This window comes from Poecile atricapillus, chromosome 5, assembly GCF_030490865.1.
Source record: "Poecile atricapillus isolate bPoeAtr1 chromosome 5, bPoeAtr1.hap1, whole genome shotgun sequence".
Taxonomy (NCBI): domain Eukaryota; kingdom Metazoa; phylum Chordata; class Aves; order Passeriformes; family Paridae; genus Poecile; species Poecile atricapillus.
The window spans coordinates 30958238-30974039 of record NC_081253.1 but is presented as its reverse complement, the minus strand read 5'-3'; the positions used below and the strand labels follow the sequence as shown (position 1 = coordinate 30974039).

The 15802-nt window shown below is 39.7% G+C and overlaps 2 protein-coding genes across 2 annotated transcripts in view; one reads left to right on the top strand and one right to left on the bottom strand.

Moving 5' to 3' along the window:
* The window catches only part of COL3A1 (collagen type III alpha 1 chain), a 48997-nt gene extending 45731 nt beyond the window's left edge, over positions 1 to 3266 (top strand). The window contains exons 48-51 of the mRNA XM_058839831.1: positions 52 to 334; positions 825 to 1012; positions 1167 to 1409; positions 2082 to 3266. Coding sequence (XP_058695814.1) covers positions 52 to 334; positions 825 to 1012; positions 1167 to 1409; positions 2082 to 2228 — 861 coding nt within the window. The 3' untranslated portion in view covers positions 2229 to 3266. The remainder of the gene's footprint in view (positions 1 to 51; positions 335 to 824; positions 1013 to 1166; positions 1410 to 2081) is intronic.
* An 8134-nt stretch (positions 3267 to 11400) lies between these two features.
* COL5A2 (collagen type V alpha 2 chain) overlaps positions 11401 to 15802 on the bottom strand; it is a 95224-nt gene continuing 90822 nt past the window's right edge. The window contains exons 51-54 of the mRNA XM_058840024.1: positions 15141 to 15432; positions 14786 to 14973; positions 13831 to 14055; positions 11401 to 13011 (exon numbers count right to left, since the gene is read on the bottom strand). Of these exons, the coding sequence (XP_058696007.1) occupies positions 12865 to 13011; positions 13831 to 14055; positions 14786 to 14973; positions 15141 to 15432 (852 nt within the window). The 3' untranslated portion in view covers positions 11401 to 12864. The remainder of the gene's footprint in view (positions 13012 to 13830; positions 14056 to 14785; positions 14974 to 15140; positions 15433 to 15802) is intronic.

Sequence of the window (15802 nt, the reverse complement as noted above, 5' to 3'; positions counted from 1 at the left end):
AAGGCTAGGGACCACATAGACTTTTAGTTTTAACCTGTACTATTTTTTTAGGGTCCACCAGGGCAGCCTGGTCTTCCTGGTCCTTCTGGTCCTCCTGGTCCATGTTGTGGTGGTGGTGTAGCTGCCCTGGGTGCTGGTGAGAAAGGCCCAGTTTCCTACGGGTATGAATACCGAGATGAGCCCAAGGAAAACGACATCAATCTGAGTGACATCATGTCTTCAATGAAATCAATTAACAACCAGATTGAAAACATCATTAGTCCCGATGGGTCCCGGAAGAACCCAGCTCGTAACTGCCGAGACCTGAAATTCTGCCATCCTGAGCTCAAGAGTGGTATGTTTAGATTTTATTTTCACCAATGTCAATAGGTCTTGGGGATTGTTTTGGTTTTTCTAACTTGAGTATTTAAATGCAGATATCTCCCATAAGAATTTGACTTTTTTTCAAACAACTGTCATGAAAAAGAAGATAAACGTGAAAATAATATTAAACATTCATTAACCATGCCATCACACAGAATATACATTCGACTTAAACTCTACTTATTGCATCCTCAGAAGTGAAAATTTGTTTAAATAATTTTAGGGGAACAAAACCAAACATTACAAGTTCTATATTCATTCCAAATTGCAGTCCCCTTACAGTATTCACATGAACTCAGTATCTTTTTATATAATCTTATTTTCTGTGACATCTCTTCTGTCAAAATTAATATGTTTCCTGGTTTGGCTCAGAAAACTGGCATAGAAATAAGCTTTACCATCATGCAGTTAGAGTCTTCTCCAAATATATTACGCCCCTTACCATTTCCCTTTACCTCTAGGAGAGTACTGGATTGATCCTAACCAAGGCTGCAAGATGGATGCTATTAAAGTCTACTGCAATATGGAAACTGGTGAGACCTGCCTCAATGCTAACCCCAGGACTGTCCCAAGGAAAAACTGGTGGACCAGTGCAAACAGTGGAAAGAAACACATTTGGTTTGGAGAGTCCATGAATGGAGGCTTCCAGGTGAGAAATGAGCACAGATTGTGCATCACAACATACTAAAAAATAATTCTGAAATTAAACTGAATCAGACAATTAGTATGTGAAAAAAATCATGATGTGGACTGACTCTAGACATGATTGAACAAACACTCTTTCCTATGTTTGTACTCTGCAGTTCAGCTATGGAGATCCTGAGCTTCCAGAGGATGTCTCCGAAGTTCAGCTGGCCTTCCTGCGCATCCTCTCCAGCCGTGCCTCCCAGAACATCACCTACCACTGCAAGAACAGCATTGCCTACATGGACCACGACAGTGGGAATGTTAAAAAAGCTCTGAAACTGATGAGCTCTACAGAAAGTGAGATCAAGGCTGAAGGAAACAGCAAATTCACATATGCTGTTCTGGAAGATGGCTGCACTGTAAGTAAACAGGAATTCAGCACTGTAGTTAATAAATAATTCCCTCTAGAGGACTAGACTCATAATAAAGGAAGAGAGAGCTTTGCATGGACTGGGTAAAGGTACAGCCACAGGTAGTGGTGGGGGAAACCTAGATTCTGTACATCAGAAGTGCCATTCCTATGGCAACTGTAGGCCATGAGGTGCACTTCCATTTAAATCTGTGCTTTACAGATATCTCCTCGCTTTAGTGTCAATGTCAGGGAAGTCACAGTCACCAAGTTTTGATCCATCAACTCTCAAACTAGCCATAGCAAACCAAGGCTAGCTGGTTGAAGCCATGGGCAGTTGTTATGGGAAGGGGCAAACACAGTCATTTGGCAGATCCAGCATTTCTTCCCTGCACCCTGTCAGTGCCGCAGAAAGTACTGGAGGGGAGCAGGAACACCCCTGAGTGTGCTGGTCTGACAGCACCTGCAGCCTTTTCAGTAACAAATGCACAACACTAACACTTTCCACAAGTTCTCCCTCCTAGGGTCATTTCCACAGAGACTACAACCAGTTTTCAACAGCTTGAGAGGGTTTGTTATCACAGAAGTAGGAAATCTGCAATCTGATAACCTGTGGGATGACTGCCATGTAGGCCAGCACTCATGTCTCTAACATTTTTTTCTTTTCTGTTTTATTTCACAGAAACACACTGGTGAGTGGGGTAAAACAGTTTTCGAATACAGGACGCGCAAGACAATGAGGTTGCCGGTGGTTGATATTGCACCATTAGATATTGGTGGTCCTGATCAGGAATTTGGTGTGGACATTGGCCCAGTCTGCTTCTTATAAATCAAAGATTCTGCTTTTTCTGAAACCCCAGCAAACAGATTCACACTCCAACTGTGCTCCTTTTTTTCAGCCTTGTCAGCTAGTACAGGTGCCCATCTGTATCCCAGTTATTTATTAACAAAATTTCTGGGGGAATTATCAATTTGATATCAAGGGTTATTTTTTTTTTTTTTTTTTGCTATTACACAAAATACAGTAAAAATGCTTTTGTTTTGCTCTAATTTTTTACCAAATTCCATCTTCAAAACAAGTCTCCGTGGTGCTATGATAAAACTTCAACACTTAATAAAACAACACTGTGTTCTATCAGATGAATGTTAGCCAATTTACAAAGCACTGATTGCTCCCAGTACCAAAGTTTACCCTTCTTTCCAAGATGCAGTCCACAACGCTAGAACGACCTCCCTGTTTCAACTACCTCAACATGGACAGAAACTGGGATGTGTCTGATGAGTCAAACCAAAAATCAATCAGATCAATCCAAAATGCATTGGACCCAGTGGTCAATTCCGTGGATTCATTTGGTACAAAATTGTCTATTTCTGTACTGATTAGCTGTGAAAGGTACAGTTTATCTTAAGAGTTTAACACCTTACTGTCAGTAGTCACCATAATTTTATTGTTGGATTGTATTCTGTTGTCAAAGGTGCTTCTCTACTTTCCTGTCATTGCTGGTCAAGACCACTAAAATTAGGGAAGTGTAAAAGACTAATATGATGGTGCTAATGTATTTTTCACTCCTAACTCTGCAAGTCAGGGTTATTGACTTGCTAAAAAAACCAAAAAGGTAAAGGATTTAAAGCAATTGTAAATGTCTCCTGTCAAAGATCATCATTGGCATGTCATAGTTGAGAAATTTCTCCCTTCACTCTGTAAAAGTCAATAAAGATGCAAAATTGTGAATTTCTTCTGTCACGTTAACACATTTATAGTGTTGAAGGTTAACCATCTTTGTAAGCTTTTATATGGTTGTTGGTCTACTCCTTACAGAGACACATAATAAAATATCTTAATAAAATTTCTTGTTGTTTCATAAAACTGACTTCTATTTTAATTTTACTATTTGTGCCTTCATTCAAACAAATGAACAAGGCAGGACACAACTCTGGTGCCACTATGATTTTTCAAAGATCGCTTCCTCTGTTTGAAGGAAGCCCTGGTAATCCTAAGGGATGCAGTTTATGGTGTACTAGTATGAAATTTTCTTTCTTGCTTTTTCTACTCCCCTCCATCCAGTGGCTCACATTTGAAAGCATTGTGAGCTTCTGTGTCTGCAGGGGTTCAGATGTGACGGCAACATCCAAAGCAGAGCCCACACACCAAGACAGGTCAGCTTGGAGGAAACAGATCTAACCTTCCCTCTCCTGAGGAACCTGCCTCAGCTTGAACAATCAGGCAGACACAGGCTACCAGCCTTTCAGGGAGCAGCTTAAATAAAGGGTTTAAGGCTCCCACAGGGCAGGCCAGAAGCACCAGCAGTTTGACAAAGCTGACTAGTTTGAAAACCTTGGAATTTTTTATGGCCAATGGAGCTGTATAACTCAGTCATCTCCAGATCTTAGCAAATATTTAAGAAGCAACAGTGACCACAGTAACATTTAAGGAGCAACAGTAGCTTGGCAGTGCCTAAGGAGAAAGGACTAAACAGCACCAAGGAGCCCCGGGCCAGGAAATCTCTCCCACAGTTAAATGCTGAAAGATGCCACTCAGCCTTTCCCATGGAGCAAGGTGCAGAGAGCCTGTGCCATCGTTATGGCACAGCCACACATTGCTCCACAGACCAGGATCATTAAAGGCACTCTACAACATCAGACAATAAAAATTAGGGATTAAAAAAAAAGATTCTTAAAAATTCTCATTGACAATATGGATTATTGATCCTCAGAGAATATTTTCTGATTAGCCCAAGCAGGAAAAATGAGCAAAGAAATGCTATTTTAAAGAAAGCTCACCAGATTTGTGACTGAGCCAAGATACTGCACTGCTTTGGCATTGCAAGTTTGGACATGCTCACTCAGAAAACAGTGAGGCTCTGGGGAGACCCTAATAGCACAAATGCAGTAAAACCACAGGCATGACTGTATACTTAATATATAATACTGTGTACTTAATGCAACATTCAAGAACAGTGCCAACACTGCACAAGAAAAACTGTCTCTTGCAGGAAATCTCACTTGATGATGAAAATAAACTTCTCATATGGAAAATGCAGGTTACATGTGCATAATATTATTCATCTGACATAAATTACATGGCAGGAAGCCTTTGATGGGAGTTTTATAAAAGCAGCTGGTAAAAATGCTGGCTGGTGGAAAAATGCATTGGAAAGACTTGTTCTTAATGCCCATGGCAGAAGAAAATAGCCTTTGCAATCTCCAGTGCTACTGGGGCTGCATGGATGGCTGGGAACAATGACTCAACCTTAAAACTCAAGCTTTGGGGGCTGCTTTCTAAAGCACACACACTCATCAAGTCCTCCATTAATAATGTCTACTAATGAAAGCTGATTTTCTGGAACATTTGTAGAAAACATAAAAAAATAAACAAGATCACCATGAAATAATTACTTGATATAAATCCTTCACCTTTTCAGAGAGCTACTAATTAGGCTATCATGGCTGTCATATATCTGTACTTTTATATCACCACGTTACTGTTTGGGCAAAATAAGAAAAAAAAACAACAATAACAGCCACAAAATGCAAAACCAAAACTCCCAACAGAACCAAAAAAAAATGCCTCTCAAAAAAAAAAACCCCAAAAAACCCAACAAAAAAAAAACAGCCTACCAAAAAACCCCCCAAACATGTAAACAAACTAAACCCTGCCACAAAATGTTGTCTGAATCATACCAAGAGTGCAAAGTGTCACTGATTTAGGTTTCAGTATTGCCTTGAAACTTCACTTTTCCAATTACTTACAGGCCATCACCTTAAGGCGCCACTCATTTGCAGAACACCAGAGCTTTTTCTTTTGTTGGAGTCCTTGGCATGGGGACTATTTCAACATCTCCTTTCTACACCTTTTTTAATTGAGATTACGTTTAAAACACTCCAAAACACAATAGAAATCCAGCAAACCCTTCTCCAACAGAAGGGCTTTGCTATTTAATTAGACCCTACTTGTAAACAAATTCTAAACACCTGTGACTCATTCCTCACCCAGTGTCCTCTTGTTTGGCTTATGGGAAAAGCAGATTTCTTTTACTGTTCTCAGAGGTATTGTCCAATTCTTCACAGGAATGACAACAGTTTCACAAGAAAGCTGGTCTGCTGTTCGAGGTGTTCCCGTTGTGCACACAAATTCTCCCTTGGGCAGGGTTTAACACAGGTGATTATCAGCTGTAATTCATTACAGTATTCATGTTTCTTTCATATTTATTTCATACATTAAGAAACATTACCTATGATTTTAACACAGGCTGAACTTCTAAATAGCATGACAGCAGGTAAAACAGGCAGGCTAAAAACAGTCTAAATTTTCTGGGAATCAGGTAGAAATTCTGCCCAAACAGGCTCCTTGTGGATATTCAGAACTCTGCAGGATCTGACTGAAATCACACCCTTCAACAAAAATCTTTAAACTCCCAACAAGCAACAGTGATGCACTGGACACAATACTCCAAGGTTATGTGTTTCTTTCTAGCATAAACACACTGGACAACACCACCTATGGATTCCCAGTTTCTCTGGCATTTTCTATTTCAGCCATTGAACCTCTGATTGTTACCTTTTGTTGTGATTTTTTTACACTATAATACCAACATTGTCTAACTATCATTTTTACCTTTTTTTTTCTATGATATTTGCATACTTGCAGGGAATCTTTTTTCCTTCATTAGCATTTCTACATTTTAACTTTTTTCTACAGTTTAACTTTTCCTTTTGCACCTGTTTTACTCTCTGTCTTCTGGGAACCCTCTCTCAGCAAGACTATCTGCCTTATGAGTATTAATCCTCCAGTATAGCCTCAGTTTCCTGAAAAATTAATTTAAATATCCATAGATTATGAGTAATAGCCACTATGCTCAGTCTCAGGTGCTACAGGGGAGCAAAGAAACCTAGGGGCCCTCACCCTACAGCAGGAGAAAAAAAAAATCATATTTTTTTATTCTCTTAATCCATCTTTAGACTTTTTATTTGCCTCCATAGAGGGAAAAACACATAAAAATGTAAACTTCTCTTCACAGTCAGTCTAAAACTGAGGCACATAAATCCAGAACTGTGGGTTGAACAAAGCCTCTAACCCAGAGAGGGCTGAACCATGAATTCCCTGTTTGCCTTCCTTACATTTTAAGCCTCCAGAAGTGCTCAGTATAAATTGGTGTAGATAAAAACACCAACACCTGCTTTCAAGCATTTAAATGTCAAGCTGTCTTGTATATAGATATTGTAGTCCACATAGTTGAAAGAGAGGCATGAAGCTGAATGAGAAGCAGGAAAAAACAAGGAAAGAAGTTGCCCACACAGTAATGAGACTGAGAGAAGAAATCTCTAACTCTGATCTACAGCTTCTCATCTTGTTACACCAGCTGATCTCATTTGCTTCACAGCACCATAGTCTCATGGACTTCTGAGACAAGAAAAGAAACAAGAAAAAGCCCTTCCTCAAGGAGTTTTTCAGGGCATATCAATGACTTTAAAATATCACTAATTTAAGCTTTAATATTACCTTGGAACTTTGCCTTTCCAGTTGTCTGCAAGTTGTCATCTGGGGGTGGAGCTCTTTTGCAGGACACCAGAGCCTTTCTTCCAGTGAATGTGGACATCCTACTGTCTGTAGCACAGGGACTACTGTAACATACCACTTCTTTGTTCTTTACAAAAATTATGTGTATAAAACCCTAGAGCATGACAACAACCCAGCCAGCCTTTGTCTAAGAGTAGAACTTTGCTACCTGATTAGGCCCTTGTTACAAACAAATTGCAAACACCTGTAAGTGAGTGGGTTACACCCTCAGCTTCCCCTGGGAGCCAGGCAAGGCTTCTCCATGGCCAGCATGGCTGGATGCTGCTTTAAACACCCCCCCTCCCCTCCCCCAAGTCCCCTCTCCCAGCAGTAATTAGCCAGTGGGCTCATGATGATTTCTGGATTTAAGCAGCTGCTAGGAATTCTTCCAGGATGGATGAAGTCCACCAGAACCAATTCCTGGTGGGTCTCGTCTCTCCAGCTGCTCTTCATCCTGCAATAGCTTCACCTTGGAGTGTTGTCTTGAAAGACTGACTGAAACCCACACTGCTGCTTTCCCATCACATCAGCCCCTCTTGCTTGTGATGACTCCTTCTGAGAAAGCCACTGATCATCTTTTTTTATTTTTAATCCTGAAGTTGTATCTGGCAAAGCTATGCTTAGCCAAACTTTCTCTCCTTTAGCTTACTCCTTAGCCATGGACATCTCTGGATTAAAGTTTAAAGTTGTGTTGTTGAATCCACATCCATTGCAAAGGCAGTCTTTGGAAGGTCACTCCTGGAGGCACTGGAGATGTGCTTTCTGTGGGCTTTTGGGAATATTCCTATTGTAACTTGCATTTCAGCTTCACTCTATGTGCTATAACATCTCCAAGGTACCTGGAAAAGTCTGCTCACTCCTCTTTTCAGCTTGGGTGCATCTATAAAGCAGGGATCAAAATTTCTAGCAGGAAATGGCTGACCTGATATGTGTCAGCTGCCACAAAGTTAATTTTCTTCCTAGTACTGTCTTTGGATTTGGGATTAAAATCTTCCTGCTAACAGACTGATGCTGTTGCTGAGCAGTGCTTACATTAAGGCCTTGTCAGCTTTTTATGTTGTCCTGACAGCGAGGAAGTTGGGGGAGCACAAGGAGGTGACACAGCCAGGACAGCTGATCTCAGCTGATCCAAGGGACATTCCAGACCATATGGAGTCATCCTCAGCACATAAATCTATGGTGGAAGCTGGCCAGGGGCCACTGCTCAGGAACTGGCTGGGTACAGGTCAGTGGGTGCTGAGCTACTGCACTCTACACAACTGTTTTGTATATTTGAATTCTTTCGTTATTATTTTGTCTTTCTTTTCTGTCATCCAATTAATCTTCTATTTTTTAACCCCTCAATTCTCCTCCCTGCCCCACTGAGGGTGATGAGGAGTAGGCAAGTGTCTATCTGCCATTTAGGGGCTGGGTTAAACCCCAGCAAAGTGGCAGAAGGAAATGCTCAAACTTTCTCTGATTTTGGTGTTGTTCCTCAGAGGGCAGAGGTGGCTTCTGCAGCCATCACCATCTTCTGTCATTGTCATGTTTCTTTGTGGCAGGGAAGATCGTACCATACCAAACAAGCAAAAATATTTCACTGATTTTCTAGAATGGTAGTTATGTTCTTTTGTTGGGTTTTTGTTGAGTTTGTATAAGATTTTTTTTCACTCAGTTGACTGAGGCCAAAAAGCAGTTCTGTGATGCTTTGGCAGATGTGAACTTGCTTGGCTGTTTTGTTCTTTTTTTCCTTTTTCTCTGCACAAACATCCCTAAATAAGGCTGCAGCCTTTTCTGAAGGAAAATATCTCAATCAAGGAACTAATTACTACCTTTGCAACAGAAACATTTGATAGTACACCACCCTCTGATATTGAGAGCATAACAAAATTTAAGCCAGATCTTATAGAAAGATGGCTTCTAACTCTACCAGCAAGGAAATGAGAATATGCACAAAATAAACATGGGGAAGGGAATTAAAAAATGGACTCTTTAGCATCCTGCTGAAACTAGTGTTGCCTGATACCTTTGCACTTTTCCAGACCTTCTCCCAGCAAAGGATAAAACATGTAATGTCAAGAGTACAGTAGACAGATCAGCAGTCAAGCTCTCTGGTGTACTGCAATACCATAAAACTTTTCAGTTTTAATATTTGCACCACTCTGCCCAGGTTCTCCTGAGCTCTGCACAGGCCATTGGCTCTCATATTGTGCCCTTTCTCCTCTGGCTTTTAGAAAAAGCATAAACTGTTTTTTCTCTTTTACTGCTACTGAAGATATTGTCCAATAATTGCCTCACAGGAACGAGCAGAAAATTCACAACATAATTTGTCTATGGGTTCACAGCTTCTAAGGCACTTCTATTTCAGCTATTGAACTGCTGATTTAGTTTTACGTTTTGTCATGATTTTTGAAATCATCTAATGCTCTAATTTTTACCTTGTTTTCTTTATTATATTTTCAGGGAATCCTTTTTTCCTTGATTAGCATTTCTACATTTCCATTTAGGTTTGCTTTTCCTTTTGCAATTGTTTTACTCTTTCTGGAATCCTCTCTCAGTGAGAAAAAACCTGCCCAGTGAGTATTAAACCTTCAGTATAGCCTGCATTTCCTGAAAAAGTAATTAAAGTATCCATAGATTATGTGAGTGTTTACCAGCTCAATTACTATGCTCAATCTCAGGCAGTTATAGGAGATAAAAAAAAAGCCATAGGGGCTCTTATCCTACAACAATAAGAAAAATAGTGTTTTTTTCTCTTAAACTGTTTTTAGACTCTACTTGCCTTTACAGAGAAGAAAAATCTTCCATTTTCTTGCTGTTTTCTGGGCTTTGGCTGTGTTGTCTTTAGCTGTAACACCTTGGCATTTTCTTTGTTAGATTTCTGTGTGCTTGGTACATTCTTCTACTGCATGTGGTACTGCTGGTGCTCTACAGAACCTTTTTAGTGCTGAAAATTTAGAGCTGGTTATTTATCATAGCTACAAGGAAGCTAGCAGAAGGCAAGGAAGGAGTTTGGGAATTTAATTTCTAGATGAGCTTTTAATGAATGGTTGGCAAACAAATATTGCACTACTGCTTTGAGAAACCAGGAGAAGGTTTCTGTTCATGCTGGCAGTCCTGGGCTTTGCTTCTCCCTGAGGACAGGTAGGTCAGTTTTAGAAAACAGAACCAACTCTTGTAACTCTAATTTAAATGCATTGTTTGATACTGTATTATTGTAATCACACTGTATTATTTTAATCACTATGAAGTGCCTTTTTTCTACCATTTTTGAAGGTATTTGTCACTAAGACAGAACTTCACTAAATGTTATAGCTGACATTTACTCAATGCTATATCATAAATTACAAATCATTAGCTTATTGATTCTAGGTTCACTAAATTAAAGCTGAGGCTTTACATTAGGCTATGACATGTTGTCTGGATAAGAAAATGTTCCCACACACACTTTTTTATTTTTTCCTTCCTAATATGATTCTACAATACTTAGAGGAATACATAAACAGGAAAAGAGGTGCAATATCTCTGCATGCTCTAAACACAGTCAAAAGAAGAGAAAAGCTTGTCCAACCATTTGCCTTACAGACTCCTCAGTTAACTACGTGAGAGCTTGCACTTCAAAGCAGACTTTCCTTTAGTGCTTCTCCAGCCCTGGTTTTTACAGAGTATTACCTTAGGTGGCTCTCTAGTTACAGCTCTTTTTCAGTGCTCAAGGTGCCTGGCTGAGGAAATACTGCACACTTCATATGGAGACAGGGATGCAAAGAGAGACTTGAAAAGAAAAGCTATTTTTCATCATCAAATACTCTTCTTCTTCAACAACCTTACAAACCATTTATACCAAACATGGATTATAATACTCTGTTGATTAAAATTAGAGATTAAAACTAAATTCCAAACATAACCCTATCTTCCAAATGTTATTTATTTTGTGCATCTGTATAAAAGTGCTGTAGAGGTATGACCACAACCACCTTAGCTTGGACATACTGCAGCAAGCCTTTACACTGCAGCTTGAAATTAATGTTATCTAAAACTTCTCCAGGAGCCAGTTTGGTAAATTAAGCCCCAAGTCACATATTTATAGAAGTTATTTCATGCCAGTAAGAAAGAAAACTGTCTCCTATCAGTGTTACCTCCCATTGCCAATAGGAATTGGCCAAATCACATTACATTCTTGAACAGAAATTCTCTCTGGAGTCTCAAACAATATTATTGAGTCAGCTTTCCTAGGCCTGCTGATTTCCTTCGTGTAAGTGATACCTACCTGTAAAAACTGACACAGAAGGTACTTTACAAATACTCCTATACTCCTGTTATAAAAATATTTCACAATGCCTTACAAATGGTTTATGTAAACAGCAACCAAACAACAATTAAATACCTCTATTTTTAATTTCCTGGGAATGAACGGTTATGGAATGAACACACTGGAAGGAGTTTTACAAAAAGGAAACCACTTACATAGCGAGAAGCATGTATTTAATTAAATGCTTTGCAAAGATACATGAAAGAAAGCTATGTGCATGACTTTCTTTAGGGAGAGCCCCAGCTGTTTATTTTTTTTAAGGAACAAACAAAAAAACGTGGAGAGCACAGATGCAGTAAAGAAACAAAAAACCTAAGTAAGTTTGTACCCACATACTTTACAAAATAAAGCATGTTGGAGGTACAAAACATTCTATATACTGAATGACCAACAAATAAATGCACTGTAACATTGTTCTCTCAAACAGCTAAGCTCTGAACATGACATTGACAGTAGGCATCTTTATTTCATCAGCCTTCTAGAGAGTCATTTAGCACCATCACTTTGTTGCTTTATTTTTTGCCCTGCCTATCTCCTATCTTGAAATAACAACAGAAGCATAGCACCTTTTAGTATCTAAAATAAAACCAGGAATATTAATCGCATCCCAACTTCCAGAGATGAGGTAGCTCATGCTAAGAAATGATGGAACTTTCCTGCCTTGACAACTCAAGGCCACTAAGTCAAATTACTGGTGATGCATGTCTGGATGTCAGCTAAAACCAAGGAATTTCTAAACTTTCTTTATTAGCAATTGGTCTGGTATACATGTGAATGGTCTGCAACATACAGAAATTGGTACCATATATAAGACATCTGTATAATTTGATACGTAATGGCTTCTTAGATGGGCAAATATTGGAAAATCAACAAGTATTGGATTTAAGACATATTTTGGAGATTAAGGATAATTTAATGGAATTACACATATACATTGTGAGAAGTGAGATCTAGACTTAAAAGTTAAGATATAGGACACCCCTACTGAAGACTCGTATTTACCCCAGTAATGTTTTTACTTCATAAATTAACCATGGCTATGGATCACTCTTCTGAGCAGACTTACATAGAAAAGTGCAAGGAAAACAATGCCAAATTAAGATGGTCTTGTCTGAAGAGATTTTCTTCTACAAAAGACACAGACTTCTGTGAATGGCAACCACAGGAACACAAACTGGGGTAGGGGGAGTAGGTATGTTGACATATAGCCAACGGTTCACAAAAGTGCTCTACTTTTCTGTTATTCAGTACACATTAAAGCAAAAGAAATAATCATTAGAGCTTTACATAGTTCCACATTAAATCTATCTATTTTGAATACCTGGAAATGTCAAGATAATTTGAAACAAAACCAAGGAAAAGGATTCATATTATTTTTAGAAGGTGGTCATCAATCTTCTTAAAATTGAGCTAAAATGTTGGTTTCAATCATTGAAAACGGAAGGTTTGTAAGTAAAATAAATATTCAAAAGGAGGCCGGGCATTTAGAAAGAGATGTATATACAGTGCTGATCCAATATCAGCCATTACTTCAAGAGTCTCAGGATTAACTTCAATCAGTCTAAGTTCATGTTTAATTGCTGCTGTTGCTGGGTAGTGTGTTATATTCCCCCCTTGCTCTTACACAAAGCAAACTGGCCCAATTTCAATTCCAAATTCCTGGTCGGTACTGCCAATGTCCACCGGTGCAATATCGATGATCGGTAAGCGTGCCACATTCTGCGTTCTGTACTCAAAAACAGTCTTGCCCACATTCCCATTACGTTTCTAGAGGGAAAAGAAGAAAAAAATAAATTAAATTAGGCCAGAGCTCATGACAAACCAGCCAGAAGTGTAACCAGTGAGTCAGTTGTCTGCTTGTTCAGGAGGGTGTCACTGCACCTTTGCTGAGTAACACTGTCTGCACTGCACCTGGGTTATTTTGACATGTCTCTAATGAGAAGATCTGCCAGACAGACACATCAGAGCTGATTCTTCTCTTATGCTATGAAATTCTTCTCTATGTGTTAATAGCATGTGCCTTCACCCATAGTTGTGGGCTTACTTGAAAGCACAGAGAGAACTTATTTCAGGTGCAAGACTAGATTTAGGAATATTTGCCAGTATGTTGATCTTGACTGAAACTGCTTTTGAACATGAAAAATCTACTACTTGCTGGTTTCTGTGCCCACCAAGAAATTTTAGGGAGAGTTTTCCTTTCCTGCTCAGTCATAGTAGTGAGTTTCCTCCACTGCTGCAATAATCTTGCCCATCTGGCAGAAAAAAGTTTGCGGTTATCTTACCAGTTTGTGTGATTCCACTCAGAGTTAAACAAGTACTGGGAAATGCAAAATGCCAAGATATGTATCTCAGTATGGTCAATAAGAAGGAATTTGCAAATAGCCTCTAAATAGTGCAGGCTTCTATTACATGAAGCTAGAATTATAGCAAAATCCCTGTTTGATCAGTTACTTCTACGATTTGATATAAAATCCTGCAGCATTTTAATTACTTCCTTGTGTGGGTTGTTTGTTTTTTTTCTGATTCAAGAAAGAATTGAAAAGATACAAAAGTCTTTTTCCTTTCCAGCAAATGCCCCAAACTTACAGAACAGCTGTCGTGCAGAACAGTGTATCTGAAGCGGCTGTTTCCCTCTGCCTTGATCTCCAGGTCATTGGCCCCTTTCAGAATCACAGCTTTTTTCAGGTTCTTCATCTGGTCATCCATGTACCCAACACTGTTTTTACAAAGGTAGGTGATGTTCTGGGAAGCTTCCTTGGACAGGAGGCGCAGGAATGTCATCTGAGTGACAGCTGTGTCACCGTACACGAACTTTGGAGAGAAAGAAATAGGTCAGCTTACAGGACACTGAAATTAAGAGTCAGTGAATTTAGAAACATGTGCCATCATTGTCATCTTTAAGACATAACTAGTAGGAGCCCTATTACATAAAATCTAAAGGTGGATTCTTTTGTAATTTGCTGCCTGTTATTTGTTAGGATCATCAGTTTTAGAAGTTACCATAGAGGAAAAACCCAGAAGGTGAGTGAAATTTTTTCTGCCTAGAGACTGATGGATTCATCATGGATTAACCTGACACATGTGATAACAATCATACTTTAATTCAAAAACAAATTTCTAAAGTAAGTTTCATAATTTTTAGCACTATGGAGTTTTCTGAAAGGAATATTAACATTCAATTAAAATAGCAGGGATCTGGACTATATACCAGGGTAGAAAGTACAGTTGTTTAAGGACAAGGTAGAGACTTAGTAAAAGACTCAGGGAGAAGCTGTTGTTTTTGTCCAGCAGTGGTTTGCTTTAGCCAATCCTGCATTAGAAGCACTTGCATTGTTTTTTCCCAGCTATTTCCTATCTTCATTTTATGGTACTAACAATCAAACTGACTATAAGCCAGTCAGTCAACAAGTATAATGTTCTTACCATAGCAGAATCTGCTCAGAGCAGCAGAGGAAGTTCCAAATCACAAGGCAACAAACTTCTCAGAAACCAGTTCTTAAGAGTGAACTAATAAATGCATAATAAACGGACATTTATTTACCTGTGATCCCCTGTTCATATCAAGGCCATACCAAACAGGCTTTAAGTCAGAGGACTTGCTGGCCCACCACGTTTTGCGGGGCACAGTAGATGGGTTGGCAGAAATGCAGGTCTCCCCAGTTTCCATGTTGCAGTAAACCTTTATAGCGTCTTCAACACATCCTTGGTTAGGATCAATCCAATATTCACCTACAAAGAATATAAAATGTGACTCTGTCATATTACAAAGATTTTTGAAATGACTGGGAAGACATAAGCAGAAATACATGGCAGCAGTGCAAAGCAGACCAGTGAGCAAGCCCCTGCTGGACACGAGGCAGCCTCACAGAGCACACAGCAGAGGTGAGAACACGCACCGCTCCTCTTGGAGGGGTGGCACAGCTTCAGGTCATCACAGGTCCGTGCTGGGTGTTTCTTGGAGCCATCGGGGCTGCGCATGGTCTCGATCTGGCTGCTCAGGGACTTCAGCGTGGCGTGGACTCCTGGGTCTGTTTTGTTATGGTCATCAGGGGCTGCTTCATCTTCAGTGAACTCCGGTAGTGGATCCGCCATGGCATCGTCATAGTGTCCCATGATGTCACCAATGGCAGCAGTGAGGTGGCCTGGAGGCCCTGGAGGGCCAGGAGGACCAGGCTCACCTGGTGGGCCCTAAGATTCAAAACAACAAGGCAACAGAGGTCCAGTAGAGTAAATACTATGCCAAATGACAGCAATGACTGCCACCAAACCCACCCCCCCCACGCAAAACTTTGGGGCCAGTTACTCTAAAGCACAGAGAATAATTCCAATATAAAAAATTCCCCATTCAAAGAACAGGGATAAGAGATTAGAACTGCATGTGAGATATGTATTCACTCTGCTTCATCTCCTCTCTGATTGCCTTAATGATGAACTTTTTCTTACTCCTGATTTTAAATTTAACAGCTGGAAAAAGTCACCAAGGAATGCCCTCATTCCCTTTGTTAAACCATCTGTCTCTCTTTGTTCAGATTCCTGTCTAACAACTTTATTTCTTAAA